General features: G+C 34.7%; 4 protein-coding genes across 4 annotated transcripts; 3 read left to right on the top strand and 1 right to left on the bottom strand.

Annotated features, from left to right (window-relative positions):
* On the bottom strand, positions 1–2695 carry LOC120119966 (probable galacturonosyltransferase 9). The gene is made up of 3 exons (XM_039139746.1): positions 2483–2695; positions 904–2139; positions 1–555 (listed from the first exon to the last, which is right to left on the bottom strand). The coding sequence occupies exons 1-3, from the start codon at positions 2651–2653 to the stop codon at positions 280–282; spliced, it is 1683 nt and encodes a 560-aa protein (XP_038995677.1). The 5' UTR covers positions 2654–2695; the 3' UTR covers positions 1–279.
* A 4201-nt stretch (positions 2696–6896) lies between these two features.
* On the top strand, positions 6897–8766 carry LOC120119877 (amino acid transporter AVT6A-like). Its single transcript, XM_039139673.1, has 4 exons — positions 6897–7379; positions 7483–7635; positions 7749–7952; positions 8045–8766. The coding sequence occupies exons 1-4, from the start codon at positions 6950–6952 to the stop codon at positions 8629–8631; spliced, it is 1374 nt and encodes a 457-aa protein (XP_038995604.1). The 5' UTR covers positions 6897–6949; the 3' UTR covers positions 8632–8766.
* A 1788-nt stretch (positions 8767–10554) lies between these two features.
* On the top strand, positions 10555–11838 carry LOC120119273 (biogenesis of lysosome-related organelles complex 1 subunit 2-like). The gene is made up of 2 exons (XM_039139105.1): positions 10555–10693; positions 10820–11838. Exons 1-2 carry the CDS (start codon positions 10598–10600, stop codon positions 11084–11086), a joined length of 363 nt encoding a protein of 120 aa, XP_038995036.1. The 5' UTR covers positions 10555–10597; the 3' UTR covers positions 11087–11838.
* A 2289-nt stretch (positions 11839–14127) lies between these two features.
* Positions 14128–15768, top strand: LOC120119725 (cytochrome P450 81Q32-like). The gene is made up of 2 exons (XM_039139542.1): positions 14128–15020; positions 15102–15768. Exons 1-2 carry the CDS (start codon positions 14136–14138, stop codon positions 15717–15719), a joined length of 1503 nt encoding a protein of 500 aa, XP_038995473.1. The 5' UTR covers positions 14128–14135; the 3' UTR covers positions 15720–15768.
* The last annotated feature ends 2598 nt before the right edge of the window (positions 15769–18366 follow it).

Below are 18366 nucleotides of genomic sequence, written 5' to 3'. Positions count from 1 at the left end.
ATTGATGGAAAAGATTTCACTATCAAAAGAATCATTTAAGTGTGTGCATATATAATCTGGTTCAGTACAATTCGTACTCGACATCTTCAAGAACAAAACATCAATTCTACTAGAAGGGGGAAAGAAAATAACCAAGGATAAAACCATCAAGCTTAGCTCTGGCAGTTAAACTAAAGAATGGTGTAAATTGCGGCGGAATATATCAAGCCAATATGAACAATCGCTAAAACTTGTATTCATATTACTTGATTATTGAAGAGATGCAACACAGTTGCTTACCTAGACTCCGAAATTGCACGTCTGCACAAACTCCATATCATTATCCACATATTTAGTCCAGAGGTTCTTGTATTGATTCATTGCAATATCTAGCCAAGGTTTCATGTTTCCATTATAATGAATGACTGCAGCATTGTTGATCACATCCATACTAATGCTTGGATTGAATCCAAGCCCGAGCACATGCCAGGATTTGTCCAGTGATTTTGTCAATGAGTAGAAGGTCATCAAGCCGGGCGGAAGAGTGCCCGATTTCCACAGAGTGTGATCAACGTTCTGAGCAGAAAACCAATTCAAAATTAGTTACATACCCACTTTCAAAACTTCAATCCATAACTCACACACCATTAGAAAAACTGATGTGTTGTATTTGAAATTTGGACAATCAATTGATTTCACTCCTAAAAGCTATATTTATTTGATCATCGTTTCTAAATTTCAATCAGAAATCCACGCTAATACTAATAAGACTAAGGGCTCGTAAAATTATTATTATTCCATCTTCTCCATTAAAATCATGAAATGATCGCTAACACCAAGCATCATGACAAGTAGCCAACAAATTATTACCTCTATTCGAATCAAAAACCAATAAGTTCACTCAAGAGAAAATAATGTACTAACCAAGTTCTGCCAGCTGTGATACATTTCCGTGCATTGCTCATGCCTCCAAGCATCGAGATCAAAAATATTCATCCCATAAGCCCAAGAACAAGCCTTAGGATTAAACCTATCCCTAATGAGAGGATTTGAAAAGTTCAAATACTGCGAGAAACGGTGAAACGACCCAAAGCAGGTCTCAACAGCCCCATTCACCTTTCCAGACAAATCTATCTTCCACAACCCTGTCAAGTCCTTCTGAACCACAACATCAGCGTCCAAGAACAAAATCTTATGCAATTTAGGGTACATTTCAGGCAAATAAAACCTAAGGTGATTCAACATTGACATATGCTCAAGATCCCTAAACCTCATGTTAGTCCCATCTTTGGTTGCATTCCCCATCTTCTGCTCCAGGTAAAATCTCTTCTTAGCAGACTCAATCTGCCTCAGCACCGGCACATAGGCAGAGTTCATAAATTTAAAATCTTCTAATGCTTTCACTTCCACATGAGCACCCCCTTCCACAGGTCTCATTCTGAACCAAACTTTCATCGCAGCCAAATTCATTCTATCAGTTACCACATGGAAAACATGCTTCCAAGGCTCCTCCGCATTCTTCACCACAGACCTCACCACCACAGAAACCGCAATCACATTATCAGAAAATATAGCATAATGATACAAATCAGGGTCCTCAAACTCGGGTTTAGGCAAAAAATCCTTGTACTTTTCTGGATGTGAAATTCTCTCCTCAACAAGCCTCATTGCCAAGCAATGCAAACTCTTAGGAACTGATTTAGCAGCAATTGAGCTCGCAAAAGCTCCATTCTTTTTTGCCTTACCTAATAACTCACTAACGGCAAAAATAGTATCTTTCAACTTCTGAATTTTCAACTGATTATCATAATTCTCTTTAGATTCAACCATCAACAACCTAGCCAATTTCACTCTATCCTTAACTTCTTTCTCAAGCTGTCTTAACACATCCTCATCTAAGTTATCATTGGTTTCAAACAAAGAGGATTTATACATTGGTTTTGACGTAATATCTGAGAAATTCTTAGCCAAATCATCAAACATTCTCAATTGCCTTGAAATGTCAAGCTTTAGCTTCCTTGCATAAGCTGCATATGCTTTCACCAATGTGATGTGATCATTGGCTTGCCTGTATATCAAATCTAACCTTGTTTTGAGAGGGTCCGAGTTCAATGCCACAAATGTTCTATGCATGTAAGCGTTTCCACCACTTTGAAGCCTCTGTTAACACAATGAAAATAGTTAGAACACCTAAAAGGGTATTTAAGAACCCAAAAAGATCGATATTTGAAGTAGTGCAAGCTCTTCCCTAAAGACTAGAAAACAAAATAACCATAATAAAGATTAGATTCTCAAGTATTAAACGCGCAGCTCCAAAAAAGAAACACCCATTTACAAAAAGCCAAAGTTTATCTAAAATGCCAAATAGATTTCGATATTGAAGCACTGAATTAGAGAAATGGATTCTAAAAAAGCGAAAAGCAAAACAAAAGACAATGAATTTAGAAGAAAAGAAAGGAGAACAAATTGAAAAAAAAAGAAGAATGACGAAGGTAAAATTTACAGAGTGGTGATGAGTTGTAGAAGGACGAGTAGCGAAGAGAACCGTGGCGGTTGCAATGAAGAGAAGCAAAAACATGGCCGAGACAAAGACTCTGTAAGAAACTAAACTGCGGAAACCAGCTCCAACACCGCCGGATCCGCCACCCCGACCTCCCCTGACAGCTACAGCCATCGAAATTCAGCTATGTACACTGCTTTGTTTCTGTCTATCGCTTAAACTAAATAGTGAAAAATAATGTTATTAATAACAATGAAACAACAAATTGGTTAAAGTTTAGGGTGTAGGGATTGTTCGTTGAGATAGTTAGATTTTGTCGGGCTGACTGAGATCGTCATAATCACGGGCCCTGGCCCGAACCGGATTATGATCACCATTTTTAAATGTTATTCGCCTAATTTTGAATGGATGTTTAAAAATAAATTAATTCAAATTAATTTTTATATATTTAATTTGATATTATTAAGATTGTGATACTTATACAAATATTGTGAATTCTATAACATGTCAATTGTATATGGAACTCATCAAGCTAATTATGTGCAATATGTAGTCGCAACGTAATCACTTATAACGTTGCCATTACTTGTGGCATTATAATAATTTATTGTATAATAATGTTTGAGTTTTTGGTTCAGTGTTTATAATCAGTGGCATAATTACATATCATTGAGGGTGGACATGTATTTACCTTGAAATTTTGATTTTTTTTAAATTGATTATTTGTTTTATTGATGATGTTCATTCTTAAATTTTATATATGTCTACCTTTAAAAATATTTTTTGATATATTATTATTTACAATAGTACAATATAAGTTTGATAGAGTCTGAAATACATCTCATACAACATGTCAATGAGTTTAATATAATTATAATACACACAATACATACCATAAATGATAAATAGCAAAAGTTTATTATAGTAAAATGTTTGAGTATTGGCTCACTTTTCACAAAATAATTAAACATAAACTCGAATTAGTTTAGATCATGTCTCCGGCATCGTTATATCAATGAATACAATATATTTATGAACCAAAATAATAAATACCATAATCGACAAATCGTAAAAGCCTACCACCTGATGATGTCTTGAGCACCATCAGGCACTAGCTTGACTAGGGGTACTGCCTCAACCACAACCGGACGCAAACCAGCATTTTTTTAATCTAAAAATCACCCCAAAAAATAAAATAATATAAAGTTAGCATTCTTTTACTAATATTTACAGGAGTAGCACCCTTTCTCCAATATATCAACGAAACGTGCCTTACGAGCTTTACTGATGTAAAGAGAATGCGTGTTGCAAGGGCGTATTTTTGTTATGCTGGCACCATGGTAGAAGCAGGGGACGTACCTTTAAAAGCGTGTTTTAGGACACATTTTACTACCATTTAGGGTTTGGGTCGAATGATTTATGATTTTTTGATTAAAGTGATTTAGGGTTAGAGTTTTATGTTAAATTGGTTTAGGTTTTTTTAAAAAAGTGGTTTAGTGTTTTTTGTATAAATGATTTATAGTTAGATTAAAATTAAAATATTGATTGTAAGAAATAAACCTTAAACTAAAAATAAATGTACACTGTGTCATTTTAATATTTTGTTATTTCATTAATAATTATTAATTATGAATAATCGATTTATTATAAATTAATAATAAATTAAGGGTAAACTATGTTAGTAATTTTTTTTATTTTCAGTCTAATTGATTTTAGTCATCAATTTATAGTTAAATGTGTTTGATCCTTTACATTATTAGTTCATCCTTCGTTATTATCCGTTAACCCATCAACATATATATTAGGTGATAATTTAAAAATAATAAATGAATCCACGTGAGTCACCTGTGATATTAAAATAAAAGTTTATTAAAAAAATTTTAAAATACTCACGTGTCTGTCTGTCTTCTTCTTCCAAACTCAAACACCAACAAGAAGAAAACCCAAATACATAGTTACATACGCAGAAGAAGAAAGCTCAAAATCTCAGAAAACAAAAAAATTATATGTTGCGGAAGACGGCTATCGGATAGAGCAAAATCGCAACTGATAATTTAAAAAAAATAAAAATGAAGATAAAAGAGACACAAAATTTACGTGGAAAACCCCTAAATAATATAGGGTAAAAACCACGGGCAACAATAGAAGAATTTCACTATGAGAAAATAGGAATTACAACTTATCTCGATCTACCAAGGAGAAAACAATGATAATTCTTTATTAATAAAAAGGAGAAAACAACTCTCAAGAAACTCTTTAAATTCTCTAGTGTTAGAAGAAAACTAGAATGCTTTGGGATAATTTTGAAGCTAAATGAACTATGATATTTATAGTTGAAGCTTAAGGACTAATCTTATAAATACCCTAAAGTTTAGAGATTAAACTTTATTAATTATCCATTGCATAATTCAACAAAAAAAATAACCAAATTAGACCAAAATAAATTAGCCGCCGGCTGCCATTGAATTATGCTGTCAACTTTGAATTTTGAATATTCAACACTATAGTGATCGAGTTAGTCAGCCATGGATGAGGAGTACGATGTGATAGTTCTAGGGACCGACCTCAAGGAATGCATTCTCAGTGGCATTCTCTCCGTTGATGGACTCAAAGTACATTCCTATCTTCGCTTTCTATCTTCTGTTAGATTCGAAAGAAAATCTGAGTTTTCCTTTTACGATTTAGTTCTTTTTTTTTGGCCAATGGCAGGTACTACATATGGATAAGAATGACTATTATGGAGGAGAGTCGACTTCTCTTAATCTTGTGCAAGTCACCATTGTTCTTTGATGAATGAAACGTTTTGTTTTTTACATTTTCCTTTGTTGTTTTCTGAATGTTGTCTTTCTTAATTTCTTTTTCTATAGCGTAGCTTTGGAAACATTTCAAGGGAGATGATAAACCTCCAGAAAAACTGGGATCAAGCAGAGATTATAACGTTGATATGATACCCAAGGTATGTATGTATGCATGTATTTATGTATGTCTATATGTAATGAAAATGCTTTCATTGACTGGTTTCACAGTTCATGATGGTCGTTGATGTCGAAGCACTGAAATCACCGTTGATGGGGCTGTTCGAGAAGCGCCGAGCCAGAAAGTTCTTCATTTATGTGCTGGACTATGATGGAAATTATCCAAAATCTCATGAAAAAATGATGGATTTAGGGGCGTTTGAAGGCCACTTGAGGTTGACGGAGAGGGGGAACTATTTCCGAGTTGAAACAAGTGAGGGTTAAGGCGTTGAGTTGATAAAAAATAAACGCTCAACATGAGAGAGCTTGAACCAGAAAACATAGGAGAAAGTGAGTGGAAGAGATAATTCGGCTGATGCTTTCGAAGAAGAAGATAAGGCAGGACTGAAAACGAAAGGATTAATTAAAAAATCGGTGACTAAAATTAGTCAGACTAAAAACAAAAAGGGATTATTGGCTAAAAATTAGCCGGGAAAAAATTGCGACATGCGGGTGTGAAGAACATGTCTTCCACTATTCAACAAAGAATGGAAATGAAGATTCTTTATAAATCCAACTAAGACCTTTTCCCGTCGATATGGGATAAATCCAATCTATATATTTCCAACATAAAATGATGTATGTCAAGTTTTGTTAGCATACTATTTTCTTATGATTTAAGGTGATTCCAGTATTTAATTTAATGTTTGAGAGTGATTTAGGTGATTGAGAAGAAAAAAAGAATTTAGATATCAAATTGAGAAAAAAATATAGGTACTTGAAGAGATAAATTATATATAAAATCATTTACTTTATAGAAATTTTTATTTTACTTTGATAAAAACTTAGAACATATACTTATCTATCACTTATATTCATTTTAAATTTTTTTTAAAGCAAATAAAAACAAATAGTTATATAAAATTTTAAATTATTAATTTAAAAATAAGATTATTCAAAAACAATTTCAAAAAGATAAACATAATCCAACCTATTTAAACATATGACTAAATCTACTATTTTAAGGAGAACTATGAGGGGAGGAATAAAGAGCTCAACCATTGGACAGGAAAGTGCTAACATGTCGTGCTTCATTGAAAAAAAAAAGATCCCAAAGCATTTTATTATTAGTACATTCTGATTTTAAACTCTCCTCGTTTAATTATACGTTACCATAGCTATTCATGCAACTTTTTGCCGTCGAATTGAGAGGATCAGATCAGATAAACACAATTCTTTTTTAATTTTGTGGTCGTATGGGACTCTCTAAATTCTTCTATCTCAAGGCTCATATATTTGATTGTTTATGTTTCTCTGCATGGTCAAATTTTGGCCCTTCTTTTCTGGGTTAGTCTACAAATATTCCTTTGATGGTTTTATTTGATTGAATTCAAGGATTTTGTCACAGGTTATGACCATTGTTAACGCACTTTATTAAAAGCTTTTTTGACGTTTTCAAGGTGGTTTAGATTTTTGCATAAAAAAGTCGAATCTTTGAGAGCACTTGGTGATTTAGATGATGGCAGTTTGGGATATAGCATCAATGAAAGAAAGGAACCCAAGGGGGACCGAATATGTTGCTGACGAGGAACATCCCTTGTTGCTTAAACAACAAGATGAAGATGGCGTTCATGGTGAATTTAATGGAGCTTCTTTGTCTGGAGCTGTGTTTAACTTGTCGACCACAATTGTGGGTGCAGGGATCATGGCATTGCCCGCCATGATGAAGGTCCTCGGCCTAATTCTCGGGGTAGGTCTTATCGTCTTTATGGCGTTCTTAACCGATGCCTCAATTGAGTTATTCTTGAGGTTTAGCAAGGCTGCGAAAACATCTTCTTATGGAGGTCTTATGGGGGATGCATTTGGAAAGTTTGGAAAGATCTTGTTGCAGGTCTCTGTTTTAGTCAACAACATTGGGGTTCTCATTGTGTTTATGATTATTATTGGTATGATTTCATTTCATTCAACTTCAAATTGCACAACATCTCATTGTTCTTTGATAAAATTCAGTCGTCTAATGAACTTGTTATGGTTTGTTGTTTTTTGGAGGTGATGTGCTCTCTGGAACATCGTCTAGTGGTGTTCATCATGCCGGTGTCCTCGAAGGTTGGTTCGGCCAACATTGGTGGAACGGCCGTACTTTTGTTCTTTTTTTCACAACGATTGGCATATTCTCTCCATTGGCATGCTTTAAGCGCATCGGTTAGTGGCATATAGCATCTGAATTCTAACATCATAACCTTTGACCAATAGAACCTCAATTGGATAGCTTTTGTTGCGTGTGACTAACTTTATGTTGTGTTTTTATATTGCAGATTCCTTAAGATTTTCGTCTGCACTATCAGTTGCTCTGGCTATTGTGTTTCTTGTCATCACCCTGGGAATAGCAATGTTCAAGTTGTTCAGTGGAACTATAATGATGCCGAAATTGCTACCCCATGTCATCGATTTGGCGTCTTTCTGGGAGTTCTTTACCGTTTTCCCTGTTTTAGTCACCGCATATCTCTGCCACTATAATGGTATACAAAGTCCATTCTGCTATTGAACACTTGATTTTAGTTTGCAGGATAATAATAATGGCTTACATTCTTGTGTGTTAAACAATCTGTAGTTCACAGTATAGCTAATGAACTCAAAGGATCAACTCAGATGGGACTAGTTGTTCGGGTATCTCTGTCTTCGTGCGCGGTCGTCTACACATTGATAAGCATTTTTGGGTTTCTTCTATTCGGAGAAGCAACATTGGACGATGTGCTCTCCAACTTCGATACCGACCTCGGCATTCCCTATAGTTCCCTGCTCAACGATGCTGTCCGTGTTAGTTATGCAGCTCACCTCATGCTCGTATTTCCGGTCATCTTCTATCCACTTCGACTCAACATCGACGGCCTCATGTTCCCTTCAGCTAGACCTTTAGCTCAGTCCAGCACAAGGTTTGCATCAGTTACTTCCGGACTCATCATACTGGTCTTCTTGGGTGCAAATTTCATACCCAGCATCTGGGTTGCCTTCCAATTCACTGGTGCAACCGCTGCAGTTTGCCTCGGATTCATATTTCCGGCCGCTGTAACGCTTAGGGATCGACATGTTATATCGACGAAGAAGGACAGGATCTTAGCTATTGTCATGATTGTGCTGGCTGTGTTCTCCAACCTGGTGGCCATATATAGTAATTGCATTGCCCTTTTTGAAGAATGATGAAGCAGAATGAGTGTTCTCTGGATTGCAAGAAACTGAGACTTACGTTTCATGTTTACTTGAAGATCACCGAGTGATGGAATCGTTCATTCGAGTTCAAAAAATATGGGTTTCGGTTTTGAAGGAGGTTTAATTAGATGAACTTGTCTTTTAAAAATTCAGATTTATTGGGATGTGAATGTAGTTTTGTACATCATCCCAATGTATGTCGTTATACTAGTGCTTCATACATGAATTTGAATAATGCTATTGAAAACGCTCTTCCAAATATTTTTTAGAGAGTAGATTATATTTTCTAAAAGTTTGTTTCTTTTTTTTTGAATTAATATCCGATCTATTGATCGACTAATCTAGATCGAGTACTGCAAAAACGAGAACGACCATCCCAACCCAGTTTGCTACATTCGCAAATTACCTAGTGTCTCATCCCACTAGATCAACTAGTTGGTAAAAATGTATTTTTGAAAACTATTGTAAATTATCTTTTTTTATTGTTTCTTAAATTTTATTGAAAATATTTTTCTAAATTATTGGGTGTAAATTTTTTTTTAAAAATTAATAATTATTTACAACAAAACATTTAGATGTTAGAAAATATTTTATCAATACTTATCCATATCACAAAATAAAGATTTAAGTTTAAGGTATGTTTCTTTTTTAATAGATTTCAAAAAATAATTTTCAGAAAATAATTTATGTAACTTGCTTAAAAAATAATTTTATGTTTATTTTTATATTATTTTTATTATTTTATTTTTAATCTCTTATTTTTCGATAAAACATACATAGATTCGTGTTCGAAATGTCAAAAGAGGTGAATTAAAAAATTTGAGATCCAATAATCGTCGACAATGATAGTCGATGGTGAACGATGTTTCCACGGTGACAAACGACGATAATGAGTAACAACCAACGACGTGAACTTTGATTAGATGTAGGGGTCAATGTGATATTTTATATCAAGTTTAGGCGTTAAATTAGCACTTTATGTAAAATTTAATGTCAAATTGATATTCTATCTAAAATTTAATCATTTTTACTAACGTAACACATCAATAAAATAACATAAGCTAATGATCCAGTCACCAAAATAAGAATGATCGAAAATAAAAGTGATTAAAATCAAACATTTTCAAAATTAGTGATCAAAATCAAACATACCAAAAATATAAGACAACACCCATTTTGTTCACCCAAAAATAATTATTTTAATAAAATTTAGGGTAAACTACATCAAATACCATTAAACTTGATCATTTATATCATGAAACTAATTTTATTAATTATAACACTGAAATTTAATTCTTGTTTTATTTATATCACCGAGTCATTAAATCGCTAATAGTCAAATCAAAACGATGTCGTTTTAGTGAGGCGTCTACGTTGAAAGCAGTCAACCACATCGATAGTCATCAACCACATCATTATGTCGTTAACGATTTAACGATTCAATGACAGAATTGAAATAAAAATCAAAGTTCATTGTTATAATTGACAAAACTGAAAGTTCAATGGTATAAATGATACACCGTCTAAAGTTTGGTGATATTTCGTGTAATTTACCCTAAAATTTATTTTCAAAGATATTAAGGTAAACTACACTAGATATCACTAAACTTTAGGCAATGTATAATATTATTAAACTTTCAATTTGCCAATTATAGCATTATTCTTTGATTTTCGTTTCAATTATACCACTAAGTCGTTAAATCGTTGATAGCCATATCAAAATGATATTGTTTTGTTGTGGTGTCTACATTCATCAGCCATGCCATCATGTCGTTAACGATTTAATAGTTCAATGGTATAATTGAAACGAAAATCAAAATTTAGTACTATAATTAGTAAAATTAAAAGTTTAGTGGTGTAAATGATATACAAAATTCGTTAACAAACTAAACCCGTTTAGCTGAATCAAATCTCATCACTGAAGAAACCAAACACAAAAATTAGTTGGGTGGCAGCCATGGCTGACAAAGAACCAGAGGCCCCAGACGAGCTTGCCGACTCACTCAACGATCTCTTCACCAGTCTCACCTCGATGGTCGAATCTGAACTCCAGGTTCCCGCAAACCACAAAAACTTTCATTTTCGCTCTGAAACTCCAATCGGTTGATTAAAACCCAGAAATTTTGCTGGATTTTTCAATCCTTTGAAGGTGACCCATACATATTTTTGTTTAGTGCAGGGTACAAACAACATTTTGGAGCTATTGGAGAAGATGAACGTGAGAGTGGCGGAAGAATACAAAGGATTTGGGGATGTGGCATCTGGGTTAAGGGTATTTGTTGAACGGCTCAAAAACAAGAGTGGCAACTTTGATGAATATGTTCAACAGATTGATGCAATTGAACAGCAAGTCACTGAGTTTGAAGCTGTAGTTTCTGTTCTTGATCGATATGTGTCTTTGTTGGAATCTAAAGTACAATCTCTTTCCCAACATCCACCTCCATAACTAGATTTTTTTTTTTTGCTTTGGTTTTGAAGGATAAAATAAAATGAATTGTTGGTTGAATGTAAAATGTCTGCTTTTCTCGTCTTCTGGTCTTTTATTTATCTGTTTTATGATATTGTGTGGAGAATTTTCGAGTTCTAATACTTCAAATTTAGGCCAAAAGTTGAACTCCTTTTCCATGTTATAAATACTCTAGTATTAATTCTGCTTTGATATTTAGTGAGATTTGAAAGCATCATGAATTCTTATATTGTTTTCTCTGTTTCATACTTTGATTGAAAACTTAATTTTCAACTATCTTCATGGGGATGCATACGTTATAAGTTGGCTTCTTCTCTCCTGTTCTCAGTACTCTACAATACATTGTTTAGAAGATGGTTTAAACGATTCTAAGTTCAAGAAGAAAGATGAAGATGGCCGTCCTTCGGTGCTTGGTAGCTGCCACGGAAGAAGAGAGGTTGATGAAGATTGACAATGGCGGTAAGCCAGTAACAACTCCTTGTTTAGGGTCTGTAGCTCGGAGGTTGATTTGAGTGATTGAAGAATTCAAATCTCCTGAAAAGCTGGAACAAGGACCAGTTTTGGAGTATTGACTTGAGTGTTGCCATGTTTGTTGGAGCATAAATTCACTGACCTTGAAGATCTGGGTTTGGTCCTGTGGTGATAGGATTAAACGACTCTGAAAATGTCTATCAAAACGATCTGGTTTTTAATGACAAGGTGATTTTTTTATGTTGATCGTTCTTTTTCTTTATAATGGTGCTCTCTTGATGAGAATTGGAAATGGAGATCATGGATGGCTCTTCAATTTATATTGATATAATGTTGAAACCAGAAATGATGAGGCATGTCATGTTCTTCACAAATCCTATTGCTTTGCTGATGCTCTGGCGATAGTAGGGGGTCAATTGGCTTGGTGGTCTGATGCTATATATTTGGATGAGCGGATAAATTAATCGTACGAAAGACTGTATAATACTAATTAGAAGGAGCATCATGAATCGAGTCGAACTCGAGTTTCTTGTAGAGGAAGACAAAAACATGTTGAGACGAGACCGTGGAGAGAGTATAAATGCATTGGTGATTGATCCATATTCGGAACCCAGGGATATGGGATATGGGATATGGGATATGGGATATGAGACGAGACCCTGCTGACTTTGTGTATGTGTTGCAAGTGAGTGGAAATCAGAGGTAGCTGATGTGATTCACTTGTGCTCATTGTACTCTCCTAAATGTTCATCAACATCTCGTTGCGGAAGGATCCTTTAAACGGTCATTGTGTATTCCAGATGCCTGTCGAACAAGCCGAACGCAGCCCTTCTGGCCATGCTATCGCTTCAGCTTGGAATGAATTGAGAGAAGCTGGCCAATGCTTAGCCGCTGCAAAATTAACCTCACCAGTCTGGTTTGGAAGAACAAATTCCGGCTGCTAGTATTTGACTGAATACCCTTTGCACTGTCAAAAATTAGCTGAAAATAATTTACTCATAGCTAGATGATCCTCACTAGAAAGAATGAATCGCTAACTGTCTATGCAACTCAAATTGTTTTCATTAGGGTTGTAAACGAGCCGAGTTAAATTTGATTGTTGTTAAACTTGACTCGACTGAAAAACTTTGAAAGTAAGTTCAACTTGACTCAAAAGTTCGTAAGCTTAAGATTATCAAATTCGAAATAAAAAAACTGAAGCTCAACTTGATTTAAAAGCTCCCGAGCTTAAAATTTTCAAGCTCCACTTGAAATTAAAATTTGAACTCGAATCTTAAATACATGAAATTGTTATATTGTATTTTTAAAAAAAATAATATTTAATGTTAATATTAATAATAATTTAATTTTAAATTTTTAATATATATATTTTAGTAGCTCAGTTTTTTGAGTCGAGTATCAAGTAGTTTGTTTCGGCTTGTTAAAATTTCATGTCAAATTCAATCTCAAGTTAAATCTATTTGATTCGAGTTTTAACCAAAATCAAATTTTGACCGAATCAATATCAAATAACTAGCTATTTATATTATCTCATTATAGCTTTAATTCTGTTAAGGTGTGTAAAATTGTCTCCGTAAAAAAAGATGTACGAAACATATGATTACTGTTTCACATCACGAAAAATATAGCATTGTGTACAATTATGATGATAAGTTGAAATAATAAAATATTATCTAAACACACACTTTTACAAAATTATCCATGTTACAGAAAAAATAGATATAATGATATTTCAGAAAATGAAAATTCAAACAAAAAAATTGACCATCTGTGAAAAAGGTTAAGCTGACAAAAATGTGATCATCCTAGCAGTTTAAAAGTCAAAAACTTTATTTTAGTCCAGAAATAAAGTATTTTTTAGTTTTTTTTAATTTAATAATTTTTTAACTTGATTTTTTATCTTTTCTTTATAATTTCAAGTTTCACATAATTAAAGGGATTGAAATAAAAAATTAATTAGTATATGTCAGAATAAAATTCAAAACTAAGGGAAAGAAAATTACTAAATTTCTAGAACTAAAAATTATTTAGGGTAAATTACACATTAATATCTAAATTATTACTTTTGTTCTATTTTGGTAACTAAATTTTATTTTTTCAAAATCATGTATAATATTTAATTTAAGTTTCATTTTGGAACCCTTCCGTTAAAAACTTAATAGTTATGTAATGTCATATCAGTATTAAAATGAATAAAAATGCCACATCATATGTTTTGTTAATTTTTTAACGACGGATACCAAATAAAACTCAAAATAATTATTAAATATGGATCTGAGAAAAAAAATCTAGGTACCAAAAAAGAACAAAATTAAGTTCAAATACTAAACGTATAGTTTACTCTAGTTATTTAACCCCTTTATTTTAAAAGTCCGCATTTAGACCCATTGAAAAGTAGGTCAAAAGTTTCCTGTCAACCATTTGAAAAGTAAAAAAAGGAACACTCATAGTTGCAAACTTGATGTTAATATCTTGCGCAACACTCATATCGAAGCCGTATATATATTTTACAATTTCAAGTCATTACAACATAAACAAAAAATCAAACCCAAAAACAATGGAAGAATCGACAATTCTTTACTTATTTCTTTCATTTATATCTGTCATCATTAGTTTGAACTACTTGTTTCAATGGAGAAAACATCCAATAAAGCTTCCCCCATGCCCACCTTCACTCCCCATAATCGGCCACCTTCACCTCCTAAAACCTCCCATCCACCGTTTGCACCATAGTTTTTCACAAAAATACGGTCCCATCTTCTCCCTCAAGCTCGGTTCCCGCCTCATGGTCGTGCTGTCGTCTTCGGCTGCAGCCGAAGAATGCTTGGTGAAGAACGATGTCGTTTTCGCAAACCGACCCAAGTTCATCATCGCCAAGCACTTGGGATACAATTACACCACGGTTGTCTCATCGTCTTACGGTGATCATTGGCGCAACTTACGTCGTATCGGTGCCACCGAGATATTCTCGCCGGCTCGCCTAAACACCACTGTAAATGCACGTAAAGACGAAATGAGGCGCTTGTTGGCAAGACTATCGAATGCATCGCGTGGGGAGTTTGCCAAAGTGGAGCTGAAATCCATGCTTTCCGACTTGACGTTTAACAACGTGATGAGGACGGTGGCGGGAAAACGGTATTACGGAGATGAAGTGGCGGACGAAGAGGAAGCGAGGGAGTTTAGGGAGCTTATGGTGGAGGTAGCGAAGAGGAGTGGAACGGGGAATCCAGCAGATTACTTACCGGTTCTGAATTGGTTCGGTTTAGGGTTCGAGAGGGAGCTGAAAAAGCTTGCACAAAGAATGGATGGGTTCTTGCAGAAGTTGATTGACGACCATCGAAGCAAGAAGCTGCAAAATAACAGTATGATTCATCATCTTCTTTCCATGCAACAGTCTGATCCTCTTTACTACACTGATGAAATTATCAAAGGCTTCATAATGGTTAGTTTCAGTCCTTTCTCATATAAGAAAGTTGGTCCCTTTCGTAAAACTGGGTTAACAAATTAACATTGTTGTGTGCAGGTGATCATAATGGCAGGAACTGATACATCATCAGTGACAATAGAGTGGGCAATGGCCAATCTGCTAAACCACCCACAAGTATTGAAGAAAGCCAGAGATGAAATAGACAGTTTAATTGGTGAAGAAAACTTGATTGAGGAATCAGATGTTCCCAAACTTCATTACCTTCAAAGTATCATGTATGAGACACTCAGGTTATACCCTGCAGCTCCTCTTCTCATCCCACACATGCCATCTGCTGATTGCACCATAGGCGGATACGACGTGCCGAGTGGCGCAGTCGTGTTGGTGAACGCGTGGGCCATTCATCGGGACCCGAAAGTATGGGATGATCCGGAAAGCTTCAAGCCGGAGAGATTTGATGGTAATGGTGAGAAAATAGAGCATTCTCACAAGCTGTTGCCGTTTGGGTTGGGCAGGAGGGCATGCCCAGGGGCAAATCTAGCTCAAAGAATGGTGGGATTGGCTTTAGGATCATTGATTCAATGCTTTGAATGGGAAAGGATTGATGGGAAGGAAATTGATATGATTGAAGGTAAAGGAAGCATCATGCCTAAAGCTCACCCATTGCAAGCTTTGTGTAAACCTCGTCCCATAGTGAATAAGGTTTCTTATTAGGATGTTTTGATTCAATTTGTTTAAATGTTTGTCATATTTGGTTGAATATAGTGCAAAAATAGGTTTTAGTTATCTAGTATAGCTACTATTCTATTATTCTAGGTTAACATAAGGGTATTTCCTCTGGTCTGTACCCGATATCAATAAACTAAGAAATATTCTAAATAAATACTACTTTGTAATTAAATGTAATTGAATATCAGATCCACTGCCATTAGCTTTAGATAGTTTCACAGTTCATGCCAATGAAACAAAAGATGAGCATCACTTTTCTTTTCCTTCTTTTGCCTCCAAAAGTCACATTTGGCACGATCAGATTGTCAAATTTTCTGTTCACTTTGAGGCTACAACTATGCATGATGATTTCGAAACAAATTCAGTTGGAAGATAATACTACGAACACCCGGAGCATTTGAAAGAGTTCTTTTTTTTTTGGGGGGGGGGGGAATGGATTAGTACCAAGTATGGTGGTCATAAATTTACACACTTCATGCCATAAACATGTTTAAGAATTTAGAGTTCAGTGTATGTAATATCACTAAGACATCCTCAACAGAAATGTGGAAATGGTTTTGGAAACAGACATTAAATTTCACAAGTAGAAGAACAGGAAAGTAACAAATAACAACCTGGAGATATCCTTAATAAAATTGTGGACTATGATTTTTGGTAACTCAAAAGATGAGAGGCATATACTGATCAGTTTCTGCAAGAAGCAAGATGAATTTTTTAAACAGTTTGAAATTCATTTCTTGAAGCTGAGAAAACTGATGTTGCAGGATGAAGTAAACACAACTGAATTGATTTTGTTCCTAAACACAAGAATGTGTTGCTGTCTTGCTGAAAATGTCATTCAACACCATTTTAATACTTCAAACTGAAGCTCGAGTTTTTTCTTAACCAAGGAAGAATAAAACAGGAAAAAACAAACCTAAAATAATTAAGATATCACCTAATTGCTGGCATTGAGGTTTCTAAGTTATTAAATTATCAATTAGTCTTTCTTATATACAAGTACTAAGACTGACAAAGTACTCTGCAAGCACCATTAAATATTAGTTTCTAGGAACCTTGGGTTATTAAGATAATATGAATTACCAGCCAAGAGACAAGTATTGTGATTTTCTCCTCAGTTCCGTCAATTCCTCTCCCTTTTTGGTTCCCTAAATTTCTATAGTTCTGGTCTCCCCCTTAAATTTTCCATCAATTCTCTACTTCCCCTGATCCCCTCCAATTTTATGCAGCACTTGTTCATACTAATCACTCTTATCTGTGCTGCTTCAAAATTCTAACAACTAAAACGTTCTGGAATGAACATCACACATTCTTATTTCTAACATGACATTTTAGTAGGGAGATTTTTTTTTCCTAGTCGAGGTGCAAGGTTATAGAGGTTGCAAAGTGTGATATCCAAGACTAGGAGTGCAAATTCTGTACAGCCAACAATATTCAGCAAGCCTATTATACTCTAAATTCCATGTCATTGAGATTTTAAACCCGTTCAACAAGTACAGAAGTTCTAAGGAGCTTCAGTTTGTTTTCAAATTTGATAACATAGAACCACAAGCTTAATGTCTATTTTGCTTTGGGTATCAGTATCGAATCAAATGCTCCGTAACCAGCGACACCAAGTTTATGTAGGTAAGAATCTACATCTACTCAGAGCATTCTAGTGTATCTCCACCATAAAACATTTCCAATAATCCAAGTTAAACTTTTAGATATCACTATCAAACAATCAATTCATCCCATCTAATATTAGTAAGTCATTCCCAGATTGCTCGTGATAATAACTATTGAACTCAAGGAAATTTCATTAACATTTGAAGTTCACAAGTATACCATTTAAAAATATCAGATATTTATCAAGAAAAATGTCCAATATGAAAGAACATAGAAAACATAAACTGTAGACCAACCTGAGAACTTATCAACAAAAGGGCCGGAATATACAAACTTGATCATCTCAACTGATGAACAATATTCCACCAGTTTTAGAATAAATACTCGTCGCCTATTCAGAAAATCCTCTATAACCAACCTCAGGCGACTCCCCAACGTATCAAACTCCGAGACCCTTTGCTCCTTCCACTTCTTCTCCATCGTATCGAAGCAAATCACACCCTGCTTCACAAAGATCATCCGAACCTCATTGAAACACTAATTAAACGCATTCATCACGCTTTTTCCCAAGACCCCATCAATTGCCTCGCCATCAAACTCATTAGTAGACCATTGCTTCTCGACAATATTATGAATAAAATGCAAAATTGTTGGGCTACCCGATTGAATCATTGACCCATTCGTCATATTAATCGTATTCAAACTATCCAATTCAACCACAACGCGTCTAAAACTCAAATTTCAAGCAAAAGAATATAAATGCCCTAACGTTCGACTTCAAAGGCCGAGCAAACTCCAATGAACTTTAAGAATCCAACATGTCATTGTTCAGTATGATCACGAAAAATATATCCGCAAGTAGTTCTACCATCCATCATGTTCTGGGCAACGTCTGTATTTGATTTAATCTAATCCACGTCGGGAGGATTCCACCGATCCGATCCATGGCTAGGATTATTACCGCTGCTTCCATTTGCAACATCTCTGTTTAAAGCTTGCTGCATAATTCGAAGGAGATGAATAC

This window comes from Hibiscus syriacus, unplaced genomic scaffold (assembly GCF_006381635.1).
Source record: "Hibiscus syriacus cultivar Baekdansim isolate YM2019G1 unplaced genomic scaffold, ASM638163v2 tig00110332_pilon, whole genome shotgun sequence".
NCBI lineage: Eukaryota > Viridiplantae > Streptophyta > Magnoliopsida > Malvales > Malvaceae > Hibiscus > Hibiscus syriacus.
Note: the sequence above shows the minus strand (reverse complement) of the source record. Positions and strands in the feature narration are given on the sequence as shown.